Source organism: Borostomias antarcticus, assembly GCF_949987555.1.
Source record: "Borostomias antarcticus genome assembly, chromosome: 1".
NCBI classification, from domain to species: Eukaryota; Metazoa; Chordata; class Actinopteri; order Stomiiformes; family Stomiidae; genus Borostomias; species Borostomias antarcticus.
The window spans coordinates 55,890,763-55,911,020 of NC_140234.1; the positions used below are offsets into that span (position 1 = coordinate 55,890,763).

The 20,258-nt window shown below is 44.3% G+C and overlaps 1 protein-coding gene across 1 annotated transcript in view; it reads left to right on the top strand.

The window, feature by feature from the left end:
* The first annotated feature begins 6,385 nt into the window (after positions 1–6,385).
* Positions 6,386–20,258, top strand: part of LOC311314841 (F-BAR and double SH3 domains protein 2-like) — a 42,897-nt gene continuing 29,024 nt past the window's right edge. The window contains exons 1-3 of the mRNA XM_084445351.1: positions 6,386–6,545; positions 10,450–10,547; positions 17,017–17,062. Coding sequence (XP_084301477.1) covers positions 6,525–6,545; positions 10,450–10,547; positions 17,017–17,062 — 165 coding nt within the window. The 5' untranslated portion in view covers positions 6,386–6,524. The remainder of the gene's footprint in view (positions 6,546–10,449; positions 10,548–17,016; positions 17,063–20,258) is intronic.

Genomic DNA, 20,258 nt, shown 5'->3' on the forward strand with positions numbered 1-20,258 from the left:
GTAAGTCACTGATCCCAGACCAGCCAGGTAGAGAGCCGCTGGTCCGACTAACGTAAGTCACTGATCCCAGACCAGCCAGGTAGAGAGACGCCGGTCCGACTAACGTAAGTCACTGATCCCAGACCAGCCAGGTAGAGAGCCGCTGGTCCAGCTAACGTAAGTCACTGATCCCAGACCAGCCAGGTAGAGAGACGCCGGTCCGACTAACGTAAGTCACTGATCCCAGACCAGCCAGGTAGAGAGCCGCTGGGCCGACTAACGTAAGTCACTGATCCCAGACCAGCCAGGTAGAGAGCCGCTGGTCCAACTAACGTAAGTCACTGATCCCAGACCAGCCAGGTAGAGATCAGGGCAGAACTGTCAGTCAGGAGGTTGAATCTCTAATGCTCCTCAGGGTCCTAGAGGCAGCTCTGTTGCTTTGTTAACAGAAATGTACTTGTTACTGTTAGATAGATAGATAGATAGATAGATAGATAGATAGATAGATAGATAGATAGATAGATAGATAGATAGATAGACAGATGTCTCCAAGTTTTTCTTTCTCGGGTTCATCTCAAATTCTTCTAATTTTCTCCAACACTCTATTTCCCCCCATCTCTCTCTCTGTCTGTCTGTCTGTCTCTCTCTCTCTCTCTCTGTCTGTCTGTCTCTCTCTCTCTCTCTCTCTCTCTCCCTCTCTCTCTCTCTCTCTCTCCCCTTCTACTCTCAGATCTGGAGTCAAACATCGCTCACAACAACTCTTACATTGGTGCGGAGGGGTCTGTAGAGGAGCACCAAGTCTGTCTGCAACTACAAAACTAAAGTGCAAGGGTCACTTCATGCATTCTTTTGTGATTTGGAAAAGCTGCTTTTTCATCTTCTTTTTTTTTAACAGCCATTTTTTTTATTTGGACTATAGTTTTCGTTTTCTTTTAGTTTAATCCAGACACACTGACCAGCAGTTACATTTTACTACATCTATAGTTGTGCATTTTCTTTATTTTATTTTTTACGTTCCTGTGTGTGTGTGTGTCTGTGTGTGTGTGTGTGTGTGTATGCTTGCACACGTGTGTGTGTGTGTGTGTGTTTGAGTGTTTTTTCGGGGTTCTGAACACCGGTTCTGATACTGAGTCAGTCTCTTCAGCGGGAGGAACGCACACGTCTTAGTTACGCTGCCAAACGTTCAGATGTGTGAAATGTACCTTTCATTTCCTCCTGGGTTGGTGATGAGGTCACTTCCTGGTCATCCCCTGAGGAAGTGCCTCTAAAAGGTGTCAAAGTGTTTTTTTTTCCGCACTTTTTTTTATTTTATTTGCCATTTTTTAATTTGGGTTTACATTCAGAAATGCCATTTTCCAGCACATTTAACAAGGGTTGTCTTCCAGCTTGTAGCAGTGCTTTACCTTGGCTTCGTAGGAATATACCCACTGTATGCCAATTTCAATGTGGTTACACTCCAATAGGAGAAATTATACCGTAAGCATAGATTTACACACCATGTAGAGAACATTTTCAGTCAAGTCAGTGACAACCTAATTAGCTTGTACGTCTACTAGAATATAGTAAGGAATTTAAATATCTTGGATCTATGAGTATAATATTATTATATAGGTATTCTGATGTCTGGGTATGCAGCTGGTGTGTGTGGTTATGTCGTCCACACATTTAAGTTCACTTTAACATGCAGACACATTCGCATATCGGAATTTGAGGTGTGCGTTTACTCAGACTCGTATAGATGGACGGTTAGATGCGAACACAAACACTACATACAGTACAGATGTTGTCGATGGCGTCGGTGGGTTTTGGGGATGAGGGGGGATGGTTTCTTTAGAGGCGGTAACAGTCGCTCCTGTTAGCTCTGCAGGGGGCCCCAGTGGGGAGCCAGGATGGCAATGGGACCATTGATACGTTAAAGGATTCAAAGGGATGTTAAGGTGACACCATAAAATGCTGGTAGACAAGTATGAGAACAGACAGAGGAATGGGAGAGGAACCAGGAAGTAGGAAGAGAATCTAACGTTCTATCGTCCCCTCAGTCTCTCATCTCCCAGGAGAACCACACACACGGAAGGGTGCTGTTATTACCAATTAAGAGAAATGATTTCATATTATGTTTACTTATGAAAACTGCCAGGACTGCATTGTTACCAGATTAGTGTCGCCAGTTCCTCAGGTGGCCTGCAGGGGGCAGTAGTGAGACATGCTGGGATCGGGAGATCGACAGGAAGGGAGTCTTAATTCCAGACCTCGTAGTGGACCTGTTCCTGTGTAGGGGGTTGCTTCTTAATGATAATGTTACTGATAATAAAGTCCAGTCATTGGACAAAAAGAGGAAGTAGTAGTTTTGTATTTCTTCTTGAACAGTTACAAATTATGCCGGGCTGAAACGTATTTGGGTAAAAGTGCTTAGTACTTACACGAGAAAAGAGTTTATGGGTTGGACCCGGATCTTCAAAGGATTCGTGAAATGACACATCCCAAGTTTGCATGTTGCTAAACTTTTTGTGGTAGCTTGCCGCTAAGGCCGCTTCTCATCGGAATGACGTTTGTCTGTGACGCCTTTTAAACGGAGTAAGCCCAGGATGTGATGGCTTCCTGGGCACACAATAGCAGCACTTCAGCAGGATGGATGGTGAGCAGGGAGGAACAGACGAAGGGGAGGAGCAACAGTACAGTGAGATTGGGAGCGGTTGGGGGGGGGGGGCTTCAATTTGGGGCCCTGAGGCCTTAGACCAAGGTATGAGGTCAGTCGAAGGTTAGGCTTAAAGTTGAAAGGTCACGGTGTGGGGGATGATAGAGTGTGCAGGGAACAGGGTTGGGCAGTGTCTAACGGTTGTTGGGAGTTGTAAGGGAGGTGAGGTCATAGGCTCCGCCTCCTCCCTGTGTGTGCACGCGCGTGTGTGTGTGTCTGTCCACATATCAGAGTTGTCATGTGAGTGTGTCAAAAAAAAAAAGTATTGCACAAGCATCTAAAAGTAATAATCTATGCTAATGAACAGGTACTTAATCATTTAAGAGATGTTCTTTTAGTTCAGCTCATTTGAAAAGGTACACCTTGGTCTTGGTAAACAGACTGTAAACATATACTATATACACAATAGTATACTGTAAACAAAAGTATACTGCGTCTGTTCTGGATAAATGCTACTGTTTATTTTAAATTATTGCAATTAGTTTATCACCATGTTCAATACAAAATGCTGTTTGATTTGCCACTATGGTTTCATGCATTCACTAGTTACCAAGGTAAAGTAGGTGCGTGTGTGTGTGTGTGTGTGTGCGTTTGATGTTAGATGTTTGTTAGACCTGGGAAGATGAGGATCAGTCAGCACTATAGTATCAACATGGCTGCTCTCATTCACTCATCTTCCCTGCAACATATTGTGTGTGTGTGTGTGTGTGTGTGTGTGCTGTATTCATGCAGTCTTGTGTAAATGTGACCTCCATACCTTGGCACTGGTTCAGATTGTACAGAACTAACATCCCTGACCATTCTCCTCGTCACAGTAGCACAGAGCCAGTGGGAATAACGCCGTCTGAATTCAAAAGCTATAGTCATGCATCGTGCTACAAATTTGAACCATAAGGGCAAAGGAACATGTCAAAACTGCCCTATTAAGCTTGACTCATTTGAGACCATTGACAAACATTGTTTTGTCGTGCTATTCACTACAACTTGTTATTTGATGCACATGCCCAAGTCTATGTGAATGCCATGAATACGAGTGCTAAATCTTGAGTGTTCAGACCTTAGGAAATATCCAACCATGCTTACAAGAATAACCTTGGTGTTAAAAAAAAAGAAAACAGGTTTCAAAATAACGCTAACTTTAAATTTCTGGTATGTAATTTAAGCGCTTTTTACCATAAGTGTTATTTAAGGTTTTATTGATTGATGTTTATTATTCTTAAGATAGAGGATCTTCATGGTGGAGCTGGAGTGGGTTAACTCTGGAACCTGCTGGACATTTCACAACACAAGTCTGGGGGATGAGGGGGGTAGGGGATGAGTTAGGGTTAGGGGATGGGTTAGGGCTAGGGGATGAAGGGGGTAGGGGATGAGTTAGGGCTAGGGGATGAAGGGGTTAGGGGATGAGTTAGGGCTAGGGGATGAGGGGGTTGGGATGAGTTAAGGCTAGGGGATGAGGAGGTTAGGGGATGAGTTAGGGTGAGGGGGTTAGGGGATGAGTTAGGTTTAGGGGATGAGGGGGTTAGGGGATTAGTTAGGGTTGGAGGAGGAGTTGGGGTTATGGGATGAGGTGGTTAGTCGATGAGTTAGGGATGAGTAGGGGTTGAGTTAGAGTTAGGGGTTGAGTTAGAGTTAGGGGATGAGTTAGGGTTAGGGGATGACTTGGGGATGGGTTAGGGGGGTTAGGGTTAGGGGATGAGTTGGGGTTTGGGGATGAGTTACGGTTGGGGGGTTAGGGGAAGGGGGGGGATTAAGGGATGAGTTAGTGGATGAGGGGGTTAGGGGATGAGTGGAGCGTTGGTTGCGCCGGGCTGGTGTTCAGGTCCTCATTCACTGGCCTTTTCATAACAACACCTGAACACTGAGACCTGTCACACTAAACCTGACCCTGCCCATTAAAGACGGGAGGCGGCCTCATCCAAACAGGGTTAGGGTGACCAGCGTTGAGTATTGATCACTTACCGTTTCAGTTTATTTTGGTCATGAAATTCAGTCTCGTAAAACTTTTGATTTGAACAGTAATTTAGAAAGAGAAATAAACTCTACGTCTTCCAAAAAGAAAAGATAAAAAATTAATATTTTCCAGACTGAGTTTATAGTCAGCACCTTGAGATTAAAGACCTCCCGACCGATGGCCTGACGTTCTTGCAAGGTTCTGTCACGATGTTGCAGCAACGTTGTTGGAACATTTATGTGACGTTAGGTTGGGATCCTACTAAGGCAGTGACCCATGTCAGACTTGTGTATATTGAAGTGTACATTTGTTTTAGTTTTTATGTTGTTAATGAGGATCATTTAGTGAGCCTGGTGACAGACATATGGCAACTTTGTAATTGTATTATATTTACTGTACGATGTAGAACATTCAATAACTATTAAAAATTTTCCCAAAAAGTCAAGCATTCCCTTGGTCGATTTTTTTGTTGACTCTTCATCAGCGTTCAGAAAAGTTGTCTCAACTGATACACAAGTAGTTTAATTATTGTCTTCAGGTAGTTTTATTTTAAGTTATTGCAATAAGTTAGTTAGTTAGTTAGTTAGTTAATCAGGTAGATTATTGTTTTCAGCAAAGCAGCCCAACGACTGGGGGGAAAAAAATCACTTGAAGGATCTTTCACAGACATACACATAATCCTTGGGATTGTATTACTATCTAATCTGTAGCATGTTACCACGCCCCCTGGACCAGTTCACATACAGACAAGCCGAGACGAGTCCTACCAGGCCGACGTCAGGTGGTGTACAACAGTCAGAGTGCTGTCAAAGACCCCATCCAACCATGTCCTGTTGCAGTTGCTGCCATCTGGTGAACGGTATCGCAGCCTCAAGACCCAGACCCACAGGCTCCGGGGAAGCTTCTTCCACCAGGCAACCAGACTCTTGAACAATGGACTCTAACGGCCTGCTGCCTGCCTGACTGTGACACACACACACTCAGACTGTACACACACACACACACTCAGACTGTACACACACACACACACACACTCAGACTGTACACACACACACACACACACTCAGACTGTGTACACACACACACACACTCAGACTGTACACACACACACTCAGACTGTACACACAAACACACTAACATGCAAACAATGCACCTACCTGTACGTGACTTTACATACTATACTTTCATAATGACTATTTTTGGTATTGTATAATAAATCTTGAATCTTACAATAGCCTACGGTATGTGTTGCAATATATAGAGCAGTACAATCTATGATAATAAATGTCTGGTTTGGCAATGATATTGCATCATGGGTAGATAAATATTCTGATATGTTATCAATTTCCAGCTGGTCAAATCCTACTCCAGAAAGACAATGATTTCATTCAGCATCTTGAGGTGGAAAGCGGTCGCCCCAAAAATAGGTTGGCTGAGTGCTACACACACATAATCAAACAGATGTGTAGGTACTAGGGGCCAGGAATGATTCTTCATCTAATCCCCAAATAATCCAGCCACATTTATAGGAAGGGTTTGTCCACTAGGGGGCGAACCGCCACGGAGAACGATTCTCTAGCTCTCAACAGGCTTCCGACCATTCGACTCCTATGGAAAAATCCCACCCACTTCCTCTGTGGGTCGCCATTCCCGTCTCTCCTCCACCGGAAACCCAGCTGAATCGCACAGTTGGATTTGTGTTCCCTGAGGCCAGTAGTATCTGAGCTGGGACCTCGGTCGGTGTGCTGAGCTGGGTCGACATGGCCGCTTGAAACAGACTCAATTCACCCGTGCGTGCTTCTTGTTCTGTAATTATCTTGTATCTCAAACATTTGGTGCGAATATTTGCGGATTAACTTCAAATAGTTTCAAGGATTTTTTAATGACAAAAAAATAAAAATGCAACCTCCACCAAGAAAGGTGAGTTGTCCCGTTGTTACTTTTCTGCAAATGTTTCGACGAATGTTGCATATTTAATTCTTGAAGATGCACGCTTTGTTGTAGAGCAACTTCCAGATGTAACTTAATTTACGTTCTTTTTTTCGATAGAATAAGTTAAATTGCAATTTTTTGTTCGTAGTCCCGTTTATTTTCGCCGCCTGTTCAATCGGGAATAAATGTGATGAGCATTCTTTGCAGAAATGTCCCGAGAAGGGCTCAATTTTGGGGGAAAAGGGAGAACGGATTGTTATGTGGTTTCTTGTGCTAAAAGTCTATACGTGGCTCTCCATCAAACAGCAGTTTAAACAGACAGAAACTATTTCTTCCAGAGGAGAGTTCTAGAAGTTTTAATTTCGGGCCTATAATACGAAAGGAAGAAACAAATGTTCAAATGGTATCATATTTCAAAAACATTGCACAACATCACAGAAGGCAATCATTTCTGTCCTCACGTTTGGCTCTAGGCTAGATTCAAGTAGCCTATTCCATTAGTTGCATAATGTGTAGGTTATGGAAATCTAACGTTAAAGACGGATTATTTTTTTTGTCAGATTTTGTTTTCTATAAACTATAGGCTACAAATGTTGTTTTTAAATTTGTGCTAATTTATCATAAGCGCAACAAATGAAACCGCAGTATTGGTCAACAATAATTGAGCCACAGTAATTGAAATGTCAGTAAGTCCACTGATGCTCCGAGTCGATCTGATCTCCAAGATGCTCTTTTCTGTGACTCTTTCTCCTGCGGGTTGAGTTCTGAGTTCTTCATTTCCTTTAATGTCCTCTAAAAAACAGGAAGTTGCAGATGTTTGACATCACTAGGGACTGTTGTTTCAGATTTCAGGACAGAATTCACAGCATAGTTAATACTCTCCTTATGCACACGTTGGGTCCGTTTTTTTAGTTTGACGTATCCAATCAGACGCCGCGGTTCAGGAGAGGCCAGAGAGACGCGACCGGTCGCTAATAGCTTCCCCATCGACCACCACACTACTAATTAGCCGCTGTGAGCCTGGGTCACTGGCGTTCATTACCCAACCCCACGGCCAATTACTCCCGAGTTGCACTCTGCTCCCTCAGAAGGACGTGGAGAAACTGTTTATCTGAGACGATCTGGCTACGGACCAGCTAGCAGTCCACTGTCATGGCTCTGGTCTTGGATTCACACCAGTAGGCCTAAACAGAGCTCAGTGTAGGCCTATATCTAGTATCTCTCAGTGTAGGTCTATATCTAGTATCTCTCAGTGTAGGCCTATATCTAGTATCTCTCAGTGTAGGTCTATATCTAGTATCTCTCAGTGTAGGTCTATATCTAGTATCTCTCAGTGTAGGTCTATATCTAGTATCTCTCAGTGTAGGTCTATATCTAGTATCTCTCAGTGTAGGTCTATATCTAGTAGCTGTCAGTGTAGGTCTATATCTAGTATCTCTCAGTGTAGGCCTATATCTAGTATCTCTCAGTGTAGGTCTTTATCTAGTATCTCTCAGTGTAGGTCTATATCTAGTATCTGTCAGTGTAGGTCTATATCTAGTATCTGTCAGTGTAGGTCTATATCTAGTAGCTCAGTGTAGGTCTATATCTAGTATCTCTCAGTGTAGGTCTATATCTAGTAGCTCAGTGTAGGTCTATATCTAGTATCTCTCAGTGTAGGTCTATATCTAGTATCTCTCAGTGTAGGTCTATATCTAGTAGCTCAGTGTAGGTCTATATCTAGTATCTCTCAGTGTAGGTCTATATCTAGTATCTCTCAGTGTAGGTCTATATCTAGTATCTCTCAGTGTAGGTCTATATCTAGTAGCTCAGTTTAGGTCTATATCTAGTATCTCTCAGTGTAGGTCTATATCTAGTATCTCTCAGTGTAGGTCTATATCTAGTATCTCTCAGTGTAGGTCTATATCTAGTAGCTCAGTGTAGGTCTATATCTAGTATCTCTCAGTGTAGGTCTATATCTAGTATCTCTCAGTGTAGGTCTATATCTAGTAGCTCAGTGTAGGTCTATATCTAGTATCTCTCAGTGTAGGTCTATATCTAGTAGCTCAGTGTAGGTCTATATCTAGTATCTCTCAGTGTAGGTCTATATCTAGTAGCTCAGTGTAGGTCTATATCTAGTAGCTCAGTGTAGGTCTATATCTAGTAGCTCAGTGTAGGCCTATATCTAGTATCTCTCAGTGTAGGCCTATATCTAGTATCTCTCAGTGTAGGTCTATATCTAGTATCTCTCAGTGTAGGTCTATATCTAGTATCTCTCAGTGTAGGTCTATATCTAGTAGCTCAGTGTAGGTCTATATCTAGTAGCTCAGTGTAGGCCTATATCTAGTAGCTCAGTGTAGGTCTATATCTAGTATCTCTGTGTAGGTCTATATCTAGTATCTCTCAGTGTAGGTCTATATCTAGTAGCTCAGTGTAGGTCTATATCTAGTAGCTCAGTGTAGGTCTATATCTAGTATCTCTCAGTGTAGGTCTATATCTAGTATCTCTCAGTGTAGGTCTATATCTAGTATCTCTCAGTGTAGGCCTATATCTAGTAGCTCAGTGTAGGTCTATATCCAGTATCTCTCAGTGTAGGTCTATATCTAGTATCTCTCAGTGTAGGTCTATATCTAGTAGCTCTCAGTGTAGGTCTATATCTAGTATCTCAGTGTAGGTCTATATCTAGTAGCTCAGTGTAGGCCTATATCTAGTAGCTCAGTGTAGGTCTATATCTAGTATCTCTCAGTGTAGGTCTATATCTAGTATCTCTCAGTGTAGGTCTATATCTATTATCTCTCAGTGTAGGTCTATATCTAGTAGCTCAGTGTAGGTCTATATCTAGTATATCTCAGTGTAGGTCTATATCTAGTAGCTCAGTGTAGGTCTATATCTAGTATCTCTCAGTGTAGGTCTATATCTAGTAGCTCAGTGTAGGTCTATATCTAGTATCTCTCAGTGTAGGTCTATATCTAGTATCTCTCAGTGTAGGCCTATATCTAGTATCTCTCAGTGTAGGTCTATATCTAGTATCTCTCAGTGTAGGTCTATATCTAGTATCTCTCAGTGTAGGTCTATATCTAGTAGCTCAGTGTAGGTCTATATCTAGTATCTCTCAGTGTAGGCCTATATCTAGTAGCTCAGTGTAGGTCTATATCTTGTATCTCTCAGTGTAGGTCTATATCTAGTATCTCTCAGTGTAGGTCTATATCTAGTATCTCTCAGTGTAGGCCTATATCTAGTATCTCTCAGTGTAGGTCTATATCTAGTAGCTCAGTGTAGGTCTATATCTAGTATCTCTCAGTGTAGGCCTATATCTAGTATCTCTGTGTAGGCCTATATCTAGTAGCTCTCAGTGTAGGTCTATATCTAGTATCTGTCAGTGTAGGCCTATATCTAGTAGCTCAGTGTAGGTCTATATCTAGTATCTCTCAGTGTAGGTCTATATCTAGTATCTCTCAGTGTAGGTCTATATCTAGTATCTCTCAGTGTAGGTCTATATCTAGTATCTCTCAGTGTAGGTCTATATCTAGTATCTCTCAGTGTAGGTCTATATCTAGTATCTCTGTGTAGGCCTATATCTAGTATCTCTCAGTGTAGGTCTATATCTAGTATCTCTCAGTGTAGGTCTATATCTAGTAGATGTCAGTGTAGGCCTACATCCCGGTTCACTTGATTAAACTATCTCCCATATGCCTTGTTCGCAGGCTTTAATCGAATGTTGACTTTGACATATTTTTTGTGGAAAAAAACTTCCCAAGGTCCCACATTCCGAGCCGTTCACTCTCAATGTTCAGGTGTGGCGTAGCGGTGAAGAGAAGCAGGTACTCTGATAGGCTGATACGCGCCGAGCCGTACCGGCGTCTGGCCCTGCCATGTGAAGACAAAGCATGATGGTGTTGGTCTCTCCCCTCAGGTCAAGGTCTCCCAGGAGCTGAAGCACAGCCATGCGGAACAGACCAGCCGGCTGCACGTCAAGCACCAGACCGAGTGTGAGCTCCTGGAGGACCTGAGGTGAGGGGTCGCTCGCTGACCGGGGTCAAGCACTGTCCTCAAACTCTTGGAGGGGGGGGGGGGGGGTCTACTTGATTTTTCTTACCCCGTGTGAACTAATGAACCAGTCCCATGAGTGCTAACTGTGAAGAGCATCAAAATTTGCCTCATCGTTTTCAAATGCTGATCGATGTAATTTTGACCCAGATCTGGTTGGTAGAAGTACTGATGACTCGGACTCCTGTGAAATACATCCGTCGCCCCCTTCCTCCCCTTTGAAGACATTTCAGATGAATGCTTTTCATCCAGTCATGTCAGACTAGTGATTTTCATCCAGTCATGTCAGACTAGTGATTTTCATCCAGTCATGTCAGACTAGTGATTTTCTGTGGAAGGAAAGCTATGAGCCTGAGCAGGTTCTTGGTAGAAGATCCACCGTGAGATCCAACCGCTTCCGTGGAGAGACGGTTCTACCATGGAACCCAAGGGAACCTGTGTCGTTATACTTCCACCTACGTCAGTAGTTGAGTCTGATTCACACACTCTGACGTCAGTAGTTAAGTCTGATTCACACACTCTGACGTCAGTAGTTAAGTCTGATTCACTCACTCTGACTCAGTAGTTAAGTCTGATTCACACACTCTGACGTCAGTAGTTAAGTCTGATTCACACACTCTGACGTCAGTAGTTAAGTCTGATTCACACACTCTGACGTCAGTAGTTAAGCCTGATTCACACACACTGACGTCAGTAGTTAAGCCTGATTCACACACTCTGACGTCAGTAGTTAAGTCTGATTCACACACTCTGACGTCAGTAGTTAAGTCTGATTCACACACTCTGACGTCAGTAGTTAAGTCTGATTCACAGACTGACTCAGTAGTTAAGCCTGATTCACACACTCTGACTCAGTAGTTAAGGCGAGACACGGCAGGTGAAAACATCGTTTTTCATTGCCCTGGTCAAATTTGAGATTTTGTGCTATTTTGCTTCCATAACATGTCTTCTTTCAGACTAGTGGAAATAAAACATCAAAAATACGCATTTAGATGTTTATTTTACTTCATTTAGTCTGTTTGCGTCTGTAGATTCTTCCTAAAATCACCAAAAGTTAGCATTTTTTCGCAACGAACCAGAGCGCGGCCGTCTTTTGGATCCCCTGTTGTGATATATCGATAGATAGATCTCTCTCTCAAGCTTGATGTTATCGCAACCAAACCTGATAGTTTCATTTGTATCAGCAACCAATCGTGGAAATACAAAGGCGGGTTTGATGCTAAACGTGAAATCTCATTGGCTGTTGTTGATTTCTGAGAACGTGATTGGTTCGGATTCGTCACGTGACGTGCTTGACACTTCCTGATAGCTTCCAGCGGGACCTTTAAAAATCTCAAGATGCCGACGCCAATTAGTGTAAAACGCTCACAGAAAAGACGACAACAGTTGTCACTTGCAAGGTTTAATCGGAAAAAGGGAATGGAAGAGAAGGGAAAGCAATCGAATGAAACAGACGTTGAAATTACTTCACAAAGTGCATCGATGCGCAAGCTGTCAGCCGGACAACAGGAGAGAGACCAATGCGCCGCACAGCAGTGGCTCATTCATGTCGCGCGTTTGAATGAACTGATCGCCGGGTTGATTTGTCCCAATTGTGCAGGGACAGGGCTTAAAATAAACATTGATCCACAGAATCGTGGGTTCTGTTGCAGTTTGCTTCTAGAGTGCAGTTTGCGTGAAAGAGATTGCTACCGAAAAAATGTGTATACATCTCCGCGCCTTGAAGACGCAACCAGGAACGATGTCGCATTTGATGTCAATGTGCGGATGGTGCTCTTAGCACACGAGTTAGGATTGGCATATGCAGCTCTCAACAAGATCACTAAGGTGTTGGGGATTCCCAGGCTTCATCTTAAAACCTACCAGAGGCATGACAAGAAAGTGACAGGTAGGCTATGGAAACAGGACTGAGATAGATGTCTCACTTTCTCTCTCTCTCAAGGATTTGTATAGCACATTTCATACATAGCCTACTGTAATGGCAACACAATGCACTTTATAGATGGAAGGGAAGGGGTGTGTGCATACTAATCATACCCCTAATAGTGGAAAAGTAAAAAAAGTTCTAGCTCTCTCTCTCTCTCGCTGTAACATTTGGCTTTCCCGCAGTGTAGGCTATTTGTCTATATTACGGCAAGGCTCCACTGTTGCGTGTTGTAGGCTATAATGTGGATGAAGTAATGACCCACAGAATAATATAGTGAATAATATTTCATTCAGTATTTTGTGTATTGTGGTCAGTTTTACTTTATATCAATGAAACACGACCATATGAGGAGTTAGTGATACACTTCATTTTAAAATGTATGAGACAAATATGACATGACGAGAGTGACGGGTAGTCTATGGAAACAGGGTTAGATAGACCTCTCTCTCTCTCTCTGTCTGTCTGTCTCTGTGTCTCTCAAATCAAACTTGATTTATATAGCACATTTCATACATAATGTACATAATGGCAACACAATGCACCTTAGAGAGAGAAGGGAGAGGGTAGGCTATGTACTGTATATACTTATCCTATATCAGTATATTGTTGTCTTTTTTGAATTGCATCAATAAGGCTTGGTCAGATGAAGAGAATCACTATACATTTCATTTCAGTGGCAGAAATTGAGAGAGGGCTGGAGTCACTGCACAGAACCAGGGAGCAGGTCAGCAATAGCTGAGGCCATCACGGTCAGTGTGAAACGTAGGCGCAAGAGCATGAGCACAGCTAAGAAACTGAAAAGGCATCAGCAGGAAATGGATGAGGGGCCTACATATGGAGCAGGCATGGAAAACTAGGCTGTAGACAGGCATGGTCAACTAGGCTGTGTTATAGAGGTAGACAAACAACAAACTAGGTTGGCAGTTCTACTGGTGGCAGTGTGTGTGTGTGCGTGTGTGTGTGAGAGAGAGACTGGTTCTATTCAGTTCATAAATGCTGTTATTGTCATCAGTTGTTATGTTTTAGATGTTCAATATTGTTGTTTCTAATGATTTGATTAGATATTGTGTCTGTAAATAGTGCTTTCCAACAAAATGTATGGAATCATATTTTAAAAGCCTGTTTTCTCTAAATGAGTTTTTACTCATACTCTGAGATCGAAATCTCCACTTCAGTAGCACTTACATACACCAAACTTTCCAGTTGTACTCCCATCTATGTTCTGAAGGCTTTTACAGAGGGGTTTGTTCATATGTCATTCAAAGCCTGAATTATATAACATTTTATTACTAAAAACATGGCGAAAATAGATTTTCTTATGGCTGTTGAACTATTTTCTGCTTTATGGAGTGATAAAAAGAGATATCAAAAATCTCCTCTGTAAAAGCCTTCGACTCTAATATGTCAACAAAATGAAATGATAATTTTTAATCTGGCTTTATCCAAACTTCAGATTTCTGTTCTGGAAAGTTATGCAAATTAGCGCATATTTGATAAGATAATGCCTAATTTGCATATTTAAACATAACATTTCATAAAACTTGTAATACAAAAAAACATTGTCTTATCATAAGTAATCAACTGGGTAATTATCATGGTGATACCTATTAAATCATTTTTTTAGCCTATTCACCTGGGGTGTCTCGCCTTAAGCCTGATTCACACACTCTGACTCAGTAGTTAAGCCTGATTCACACACTCTGACGTCAGTAGTTAAGCCTGATTCACACACTCTGACGTCAGTAGTTAAGCCTGATTCACACACTGACGTCAGTAGTTAAGTCTGATTCACACACTGACGTTAGTAGTTAAGTCTGATTCACACACTCTGACGTCAGTAGTTAAGTCTGATTCACACACTCTGACGTCAGTAGTTAAGTCTGATTCACACACTCTGACGTCAGTAGTTAAGTCTGATTCACTCACTCTGACTCAGTAGTTAAGTCTGATTCACACACTCTGAGTCAGTAGTTAAGCCTGATTCACACACTCTGACGTCAGTAGTTAAGCCTGATTCACACACTCGGACGTCAGTAGTTAAGCCTGATTCACAAACTCTGACTCAGTAGTTAAGCCTGATTCACTCACTCTGACTCAGTAGTTAAGCCTGCGCTCTCACACACCAGAGAGCTGGGCGATTGTAGTCCTGGGTTGAGAAGATCTATTACTGGTCTTCTCTCTGTCTCTGACTGAATGACGGACTGAGAGGGAGAGAAGGAGAGAGAGAGGGAGGGAGAGGGAGAGACAGGGAGGGAGGGAGGGAGAGAGAGCGAGAGGTAGGTAGGGAGGGGGAGAGAGAGGGAGGGAGGGAGGGAGGGAGGGAGGGAGGGAGGGAGGGAGGGAGGGAGAGAGGTAGGGCGGGGGAGAGAGAGGGAGGGCGGGAGGGAGGGAGAGGTAAGGAGGGAGGGAGGGAGGGAGGAAGGAAAGAAGAGGAAGAGAGAGGAGCTCATCCCACTCCTAACAGCTGGCAGGGAGAAGTATGGATAGTGTCCAGATGAAGTATGGATAGTGTCCAGATGAAGTATGGATAGTGTCCAGATGAAGTATGGATAGTGTCCAGATGAAGTTTAGATAGTGTCCAGATGAAGTATGGATAGTGTCCAGATAAAGTATGGATAGTGTCCAGATGAAGTATGGATAGTGTCCAGATGAAGTATGGATAGTGTCCAGATGTTGGAGCTGCACTCAGCGGTTTGCTGGAGAGGAAAGAGGAGGGAAAACAAAGGGAAGAATCAACAAGAGAGAACAAGCTTCTGGCTGATTAAAAACCAAGAGGATTATGGGAAAGAAGAGTGAGCTAGCAACACGGATGAGGAGGGAGGGAGGGAGGGAGGGAGAGAGAGAAAGAGGAAGAGAGAGAGAGGGAGGGAGAGAGAGGGAGAGAGGGAGGGAGAGAGAAGAGGGAGGGGGAGAGGAAGAGAGAGGGAGGGAGAGAGGAAGATAGAGAGAAGAGGGAGGGGGAGAGAGGGAGGGAGAGAGAGGAAGAGAGAGAGGGAGGGAGAGAGAGGGAGAGAGGGGGAGAGAGAGGTGGAGGGAGAGGGAGGGAGGGAGGGAGGGAAAGGGGGATAAAGAGAGGGAGGGAGGGGGAGAGAGAGAGGGAGGGAAAGAGAGAGAGGGTGGGGGAGAGAAAGAGGGAGGGAGGCATGGGAATGCAGAGAGAAGGGGAAGAGCAGGAGAGGAGGAAGAGAGAGAGAGGGAGAGAGAGAGAGGGGGAGAGAGAGGAAGAGAGAGTGAGGAAGGGAAGGAAAGAGAGAGGGAGGGAGGGAGAGAGAAAGAGGAAGAGGGAGGGAGGGAGGGAGGGAGGGAGGGAAAGAGAGGGAGGGAGGGAAAGAGAGAGAGAGGGAGGGAGGGAGGGAGAGGGAGGGAGGGAGAGAGGGAGGGAGGGAAAGAGGAAGAGAGAGAGAGAGGAAGGGAGGGAGGGAGGGAAAGAGAGAGAGGGAGGGTTCATGGGAATGCAGAGAGAAGGGGAAGAGCAGGAGAAGAGAGAGAGGGAGGGAGGGAAAGAGAGAGGGAGGGAGGATTCATGGGAATGCAGAGAGAAGGGGAAGAGCAGGAGAGGAGGAAGAGGAAGTCAGATCTGTTGAGTCAGGCTGCGTCTCAGAGAGGAAGGTCAGCCTCTAACCCTGACCAGATGCCTCCTCTGCATGTATACACTATATATACCACTACACACATATATATACACCTGGTCAGAGTGATATACGGCACCAGGAAGTGTACCAGCGTTCATTACCTCCCTCCCTCCACCTGCAATTCAACACCTTGAAAACAACACTCCCACAAAACCCAAATAGCTGAGAAAGAATTCCGATTATTTTTGTTTCCAGCGGAGGGAGAAAAAAACGAGTTGTTAGTAGATGGACTTGAGTCCAGATGACGCAGCGGCTGTGACTGTTTACATGTGCGAGAACAAGTTGTGCCGTAATACAAGGATCTCTCTCACAACTGAGAATAGACTCACTACAGCAGGAGAGTGAGGTCACCGATGAACCTACAACACCAGCCTCTCAATCCTAGCCTGCAACATGCGCTCTTACACCATACATATCTTACATATGAAGCATGGGCTGTATTATGCAGTATCTTCTAAATGGCATGGGTTTAATTCAGCCACACATCTGAAATGGATCTTAATTTCATGTTGGATAATGCAGTATATTTAGTGTCCTTGTTTGTACAGTAAATTTCCCTTACGGGACAAGACAAGAAATGATTTATTGATTGATTGATTTATTGATTGATTAATTGGTTGATTTATTGGTTGATTGATTTATTGGTTGGTTGATTGATTGCCATCTGAGCCGTTGTGTGATTTGTGATGTACTATTTGATGTACTAACATGTTCTATGTATTAACATGTTCTATGTGTGATGTACAGTACTAACATGTCTGTTATATGATGTACTAACATGTTCTATGTAATGTACTAACAAGTTCTATATGATGTACTAACATGCTCTATATGATGCACTAACATCTCTTATGCTCTGCTTGTTTTGTTCTAGAACCTTCAGCCAGAAGAAGGCAGCTGTGGAGAGAGACTATGCCCAGGTGTGTCCAGTCTCTCTCTCTCTCTCTCTCTCCCCCCCTCTCTCTCTTTCTTTCTCTCTCTCTCTCCCTCTCTCTCTCTCTCTCTCTCTCTCCCCCTCTCTCTCGCTCCCTCTCTCTCTCTCCCTCTCCCTTTCCCTCTCTCCCTCTCTCCCTCTCTCTCTCCCTCCCCCTCTCTCTCCCTCCCTCTCTCTCCCTCTCTCTCTCTCTCTCCCTCCCATGGCTGCATATGGATATAATTTCAAGCTCTGCCTTTTCATTTGAGTCACCGAAAATAGAACGACTATTGCAACAATGCTCCACAAAGACACCAGAGCAGCCTCTAATCTGGACCTGGTGTGGCGGCTGAGGTCCAGCCTCTAATCTGGGTACTGTGTGGGTGGAGGCTGTGGTCAGATCGCTCATCGGTCCGTCCAGACTAGCGGATGTCGCGGTGTTTCGGGCAACGGCTCGCGTTCTTCTCACGGTGGCGTCCGGGGGCGGGGCTTCCTGCGGAGGAAGAGCGCGTCGGTCGTCCGCCGGTCTGTTACGGCTTTGCGTCCCCGTGAGGAATGTCCCCCACTGATGAGAAAGAGGGGCCTGGCTCTGGAGTAACCAAACCTGACACTCCTGTGTGTGTGTGTGTGTGTGTGTGTGTGTGTGTGTGTGTGTGTGTGTGTGTGTGTGTGTCTGTGTCTGTGTCTGTGCGTGCGTGCTTGTGTGCATGTTCCTCTGTGTGTTTGTGTGTGTGTGCGTGCGCGCTTGTGTGCGTGTTCCTCTTGTGTGTGGGTGCGTGTTCCTCTGTGTGTGGGTGTGTGTGCGTGCGTGCACTTGTGTGCTTGTTCCTGCGTGTGTGCGTGCGTGTGTGTGTGTGTGTGTGTGTGTGCGCGTGCATGCGCGTAACCTGTAACATGTGTTTGCGTGGGTGTTGGTGCATGTTATGTTTGTGCAATAGTTAGATTTCCTTTGGAACTATTGTTAAAGTCGCATGCAATAATTTACTAATATGTTCAATGCTTTGCTTGTTATGAGTTGCGAAATTCTGTGAATTTTTGTACGATGGTTGGGTTTCTTAACACTGGCCTCACATCATCTATACAGGCTACAGGCTCGTATTTAAAGTCGCACTGAAATGAAAAAAGTATTCTGTCCCATTTTGGTTCACATAATTGGTCATAGTGTTCACCTATTCAATGATGTATGCCAAAGAAATTACAAAATTCTACTTTTGTTGTAATCTTATAGCAAAGTATATAATTTCTTACTTCCTGGAAAACGGTAGGTCACGTGCAATGACGACAACAGGTACCTTAGATTTTAGGCCAATAATCTCACGACATCCACCCGTCAATCAACGCTATCCTTCTATCGAATCTGTCTAAAGTTCTTAAAACCCGTCCACTTGTCAATGTTCCAATCAAATTCCTCTAAACATATGTCCCACCCTCATAGCTTGTTTGCGTCAGAAATACGTCAAACTACGGAAGTTAGATGATCTCAAACGTCCGTTTCAGTGCGACTTTAAGCCTCCTGTGTGCAACACTGTCACTGTGAGTGTGTGTGAGTGTGTGTGTGTGTGTGTGTGTGTGTGTCTATTCTCTGTATGTCTATTCTCTGCATGTCCCCTCAGAGATGGGAACACCTGTGTCTTGGCATAGATTGATAGGATTATCAAATCTAATCAAACTTTATTTATACGGCGCATTTCATACACAAAGGCAACACAATGCACTTTACAGAGAGAGAGGGTGGGGGTGGACATACTGGTCCTCCCCCTACAGAGGGAAGCAGTTTACCCCTCTGAGCCAATAGAGGAGAAGATTAGGAGATTATATTCCACTATAATCCAGAGAAGTGATGAGAGCTTCTCTGATCGTGGTCTCTCTCTGTCTGACTGGACCTCACTGCCATGTGATGGCATCCCACAGAGGTCAAGGGTCACTCTGCAGCCTGGCTGTTGACATCCTGGGGTGTTTGTGTGAGGGAAATGTGTGTGTGTGTGTGTGAGTGAGTGAAATGTGTGTGTGTGTGTGTTGGTGTGAGTGATGTCTGTGCACACATTCTTGTGTGTCTGTGTTTGCCCGTGTGTGTGTGTGTGTGTGTGCGTGTGTGTGTGTGTGTGTGTGTGCGTGTGTGTACCCTGCACATCGCAGGTCTCTGTGCGTATTTCGGTATTTCCCCTGGCCCCGCCTCTGCACCTGTTGACCCGTGTGTACTCCGCGCCACAGCGCTGCCAGAGCACACCTTATCACGCCGCCGCCGCCATAAACCCCTCCCCCCCCCGGCCGATAACTCTGGCGCTGTCACTCTTCCGGCCCGCTGACCCCCGGGGAACTCCGCCACGCGGCCGACGTGCTCGGGTAGAGTTACCGCCGTGACACGGCAGAGAAGCTACGAGCACGGCTCCGTCTGTCTGACCTAGAGATGGAACGCTGTGAAAATATCACATGATCATAGTGACCAAAATTATCACGGTTATCAGTATTATCGCGGTGTTGTAAAATGTGCCGAAAATTTTCTAAAACTACCGATACACACGCTGAAATAATTTCACCAAGTTTTATATTGAAAACCACAAATAAAATTAGCAGCACTATGCACTTTTTTTTTTTTGCATAAACATTAAAATAATGCGTCTTTGAGACTGTTGCTAGCTTTGGTTGATGCTTGAAAGTATTTACAAGTTAAGTTTTTCAAGGCGCGGAAATCAACACGATTTTAGTGATTATTTTATCACGATAAATGTAATGGAAATTTACCGTGGTTTATCATTATACCGGTTATCGCTACATCCCTAGGCACAGCAGCACGGCAGAGCAGCTACGAGCCGAGCCACACAGCTCCGTCTGTCTGACCCCTGATGCCCCCCCCCCCTCAGCGGTCAACATCCCTCTTCTGGGCTCTACCAATCACACGGATCGGATGGGTGACATTTCACTCTCCTCTGAACTGTTAGGATAGCTTCCGGCGTCAGATAGCCAAAACAACATGCCTAATTGATTGGCGTATTCGATTTTTGAACTGATGAGAATTGTAGCTATTTTCTCATTGAGTTTTGGTAGTTATAAGTGAGTTTTGGTGGTTATAAATGAGTTATGTTGTAATAAATGTGTTGTTATTACTGGTCTGGGAGCGTGGCGGGTGGATTGGCGGTCTGTGGTGAGAGCAGCAGGTGTCTCTGTGATGGCGCCGGTGCTCCAGGTTGAATGGCGTCCTCTGT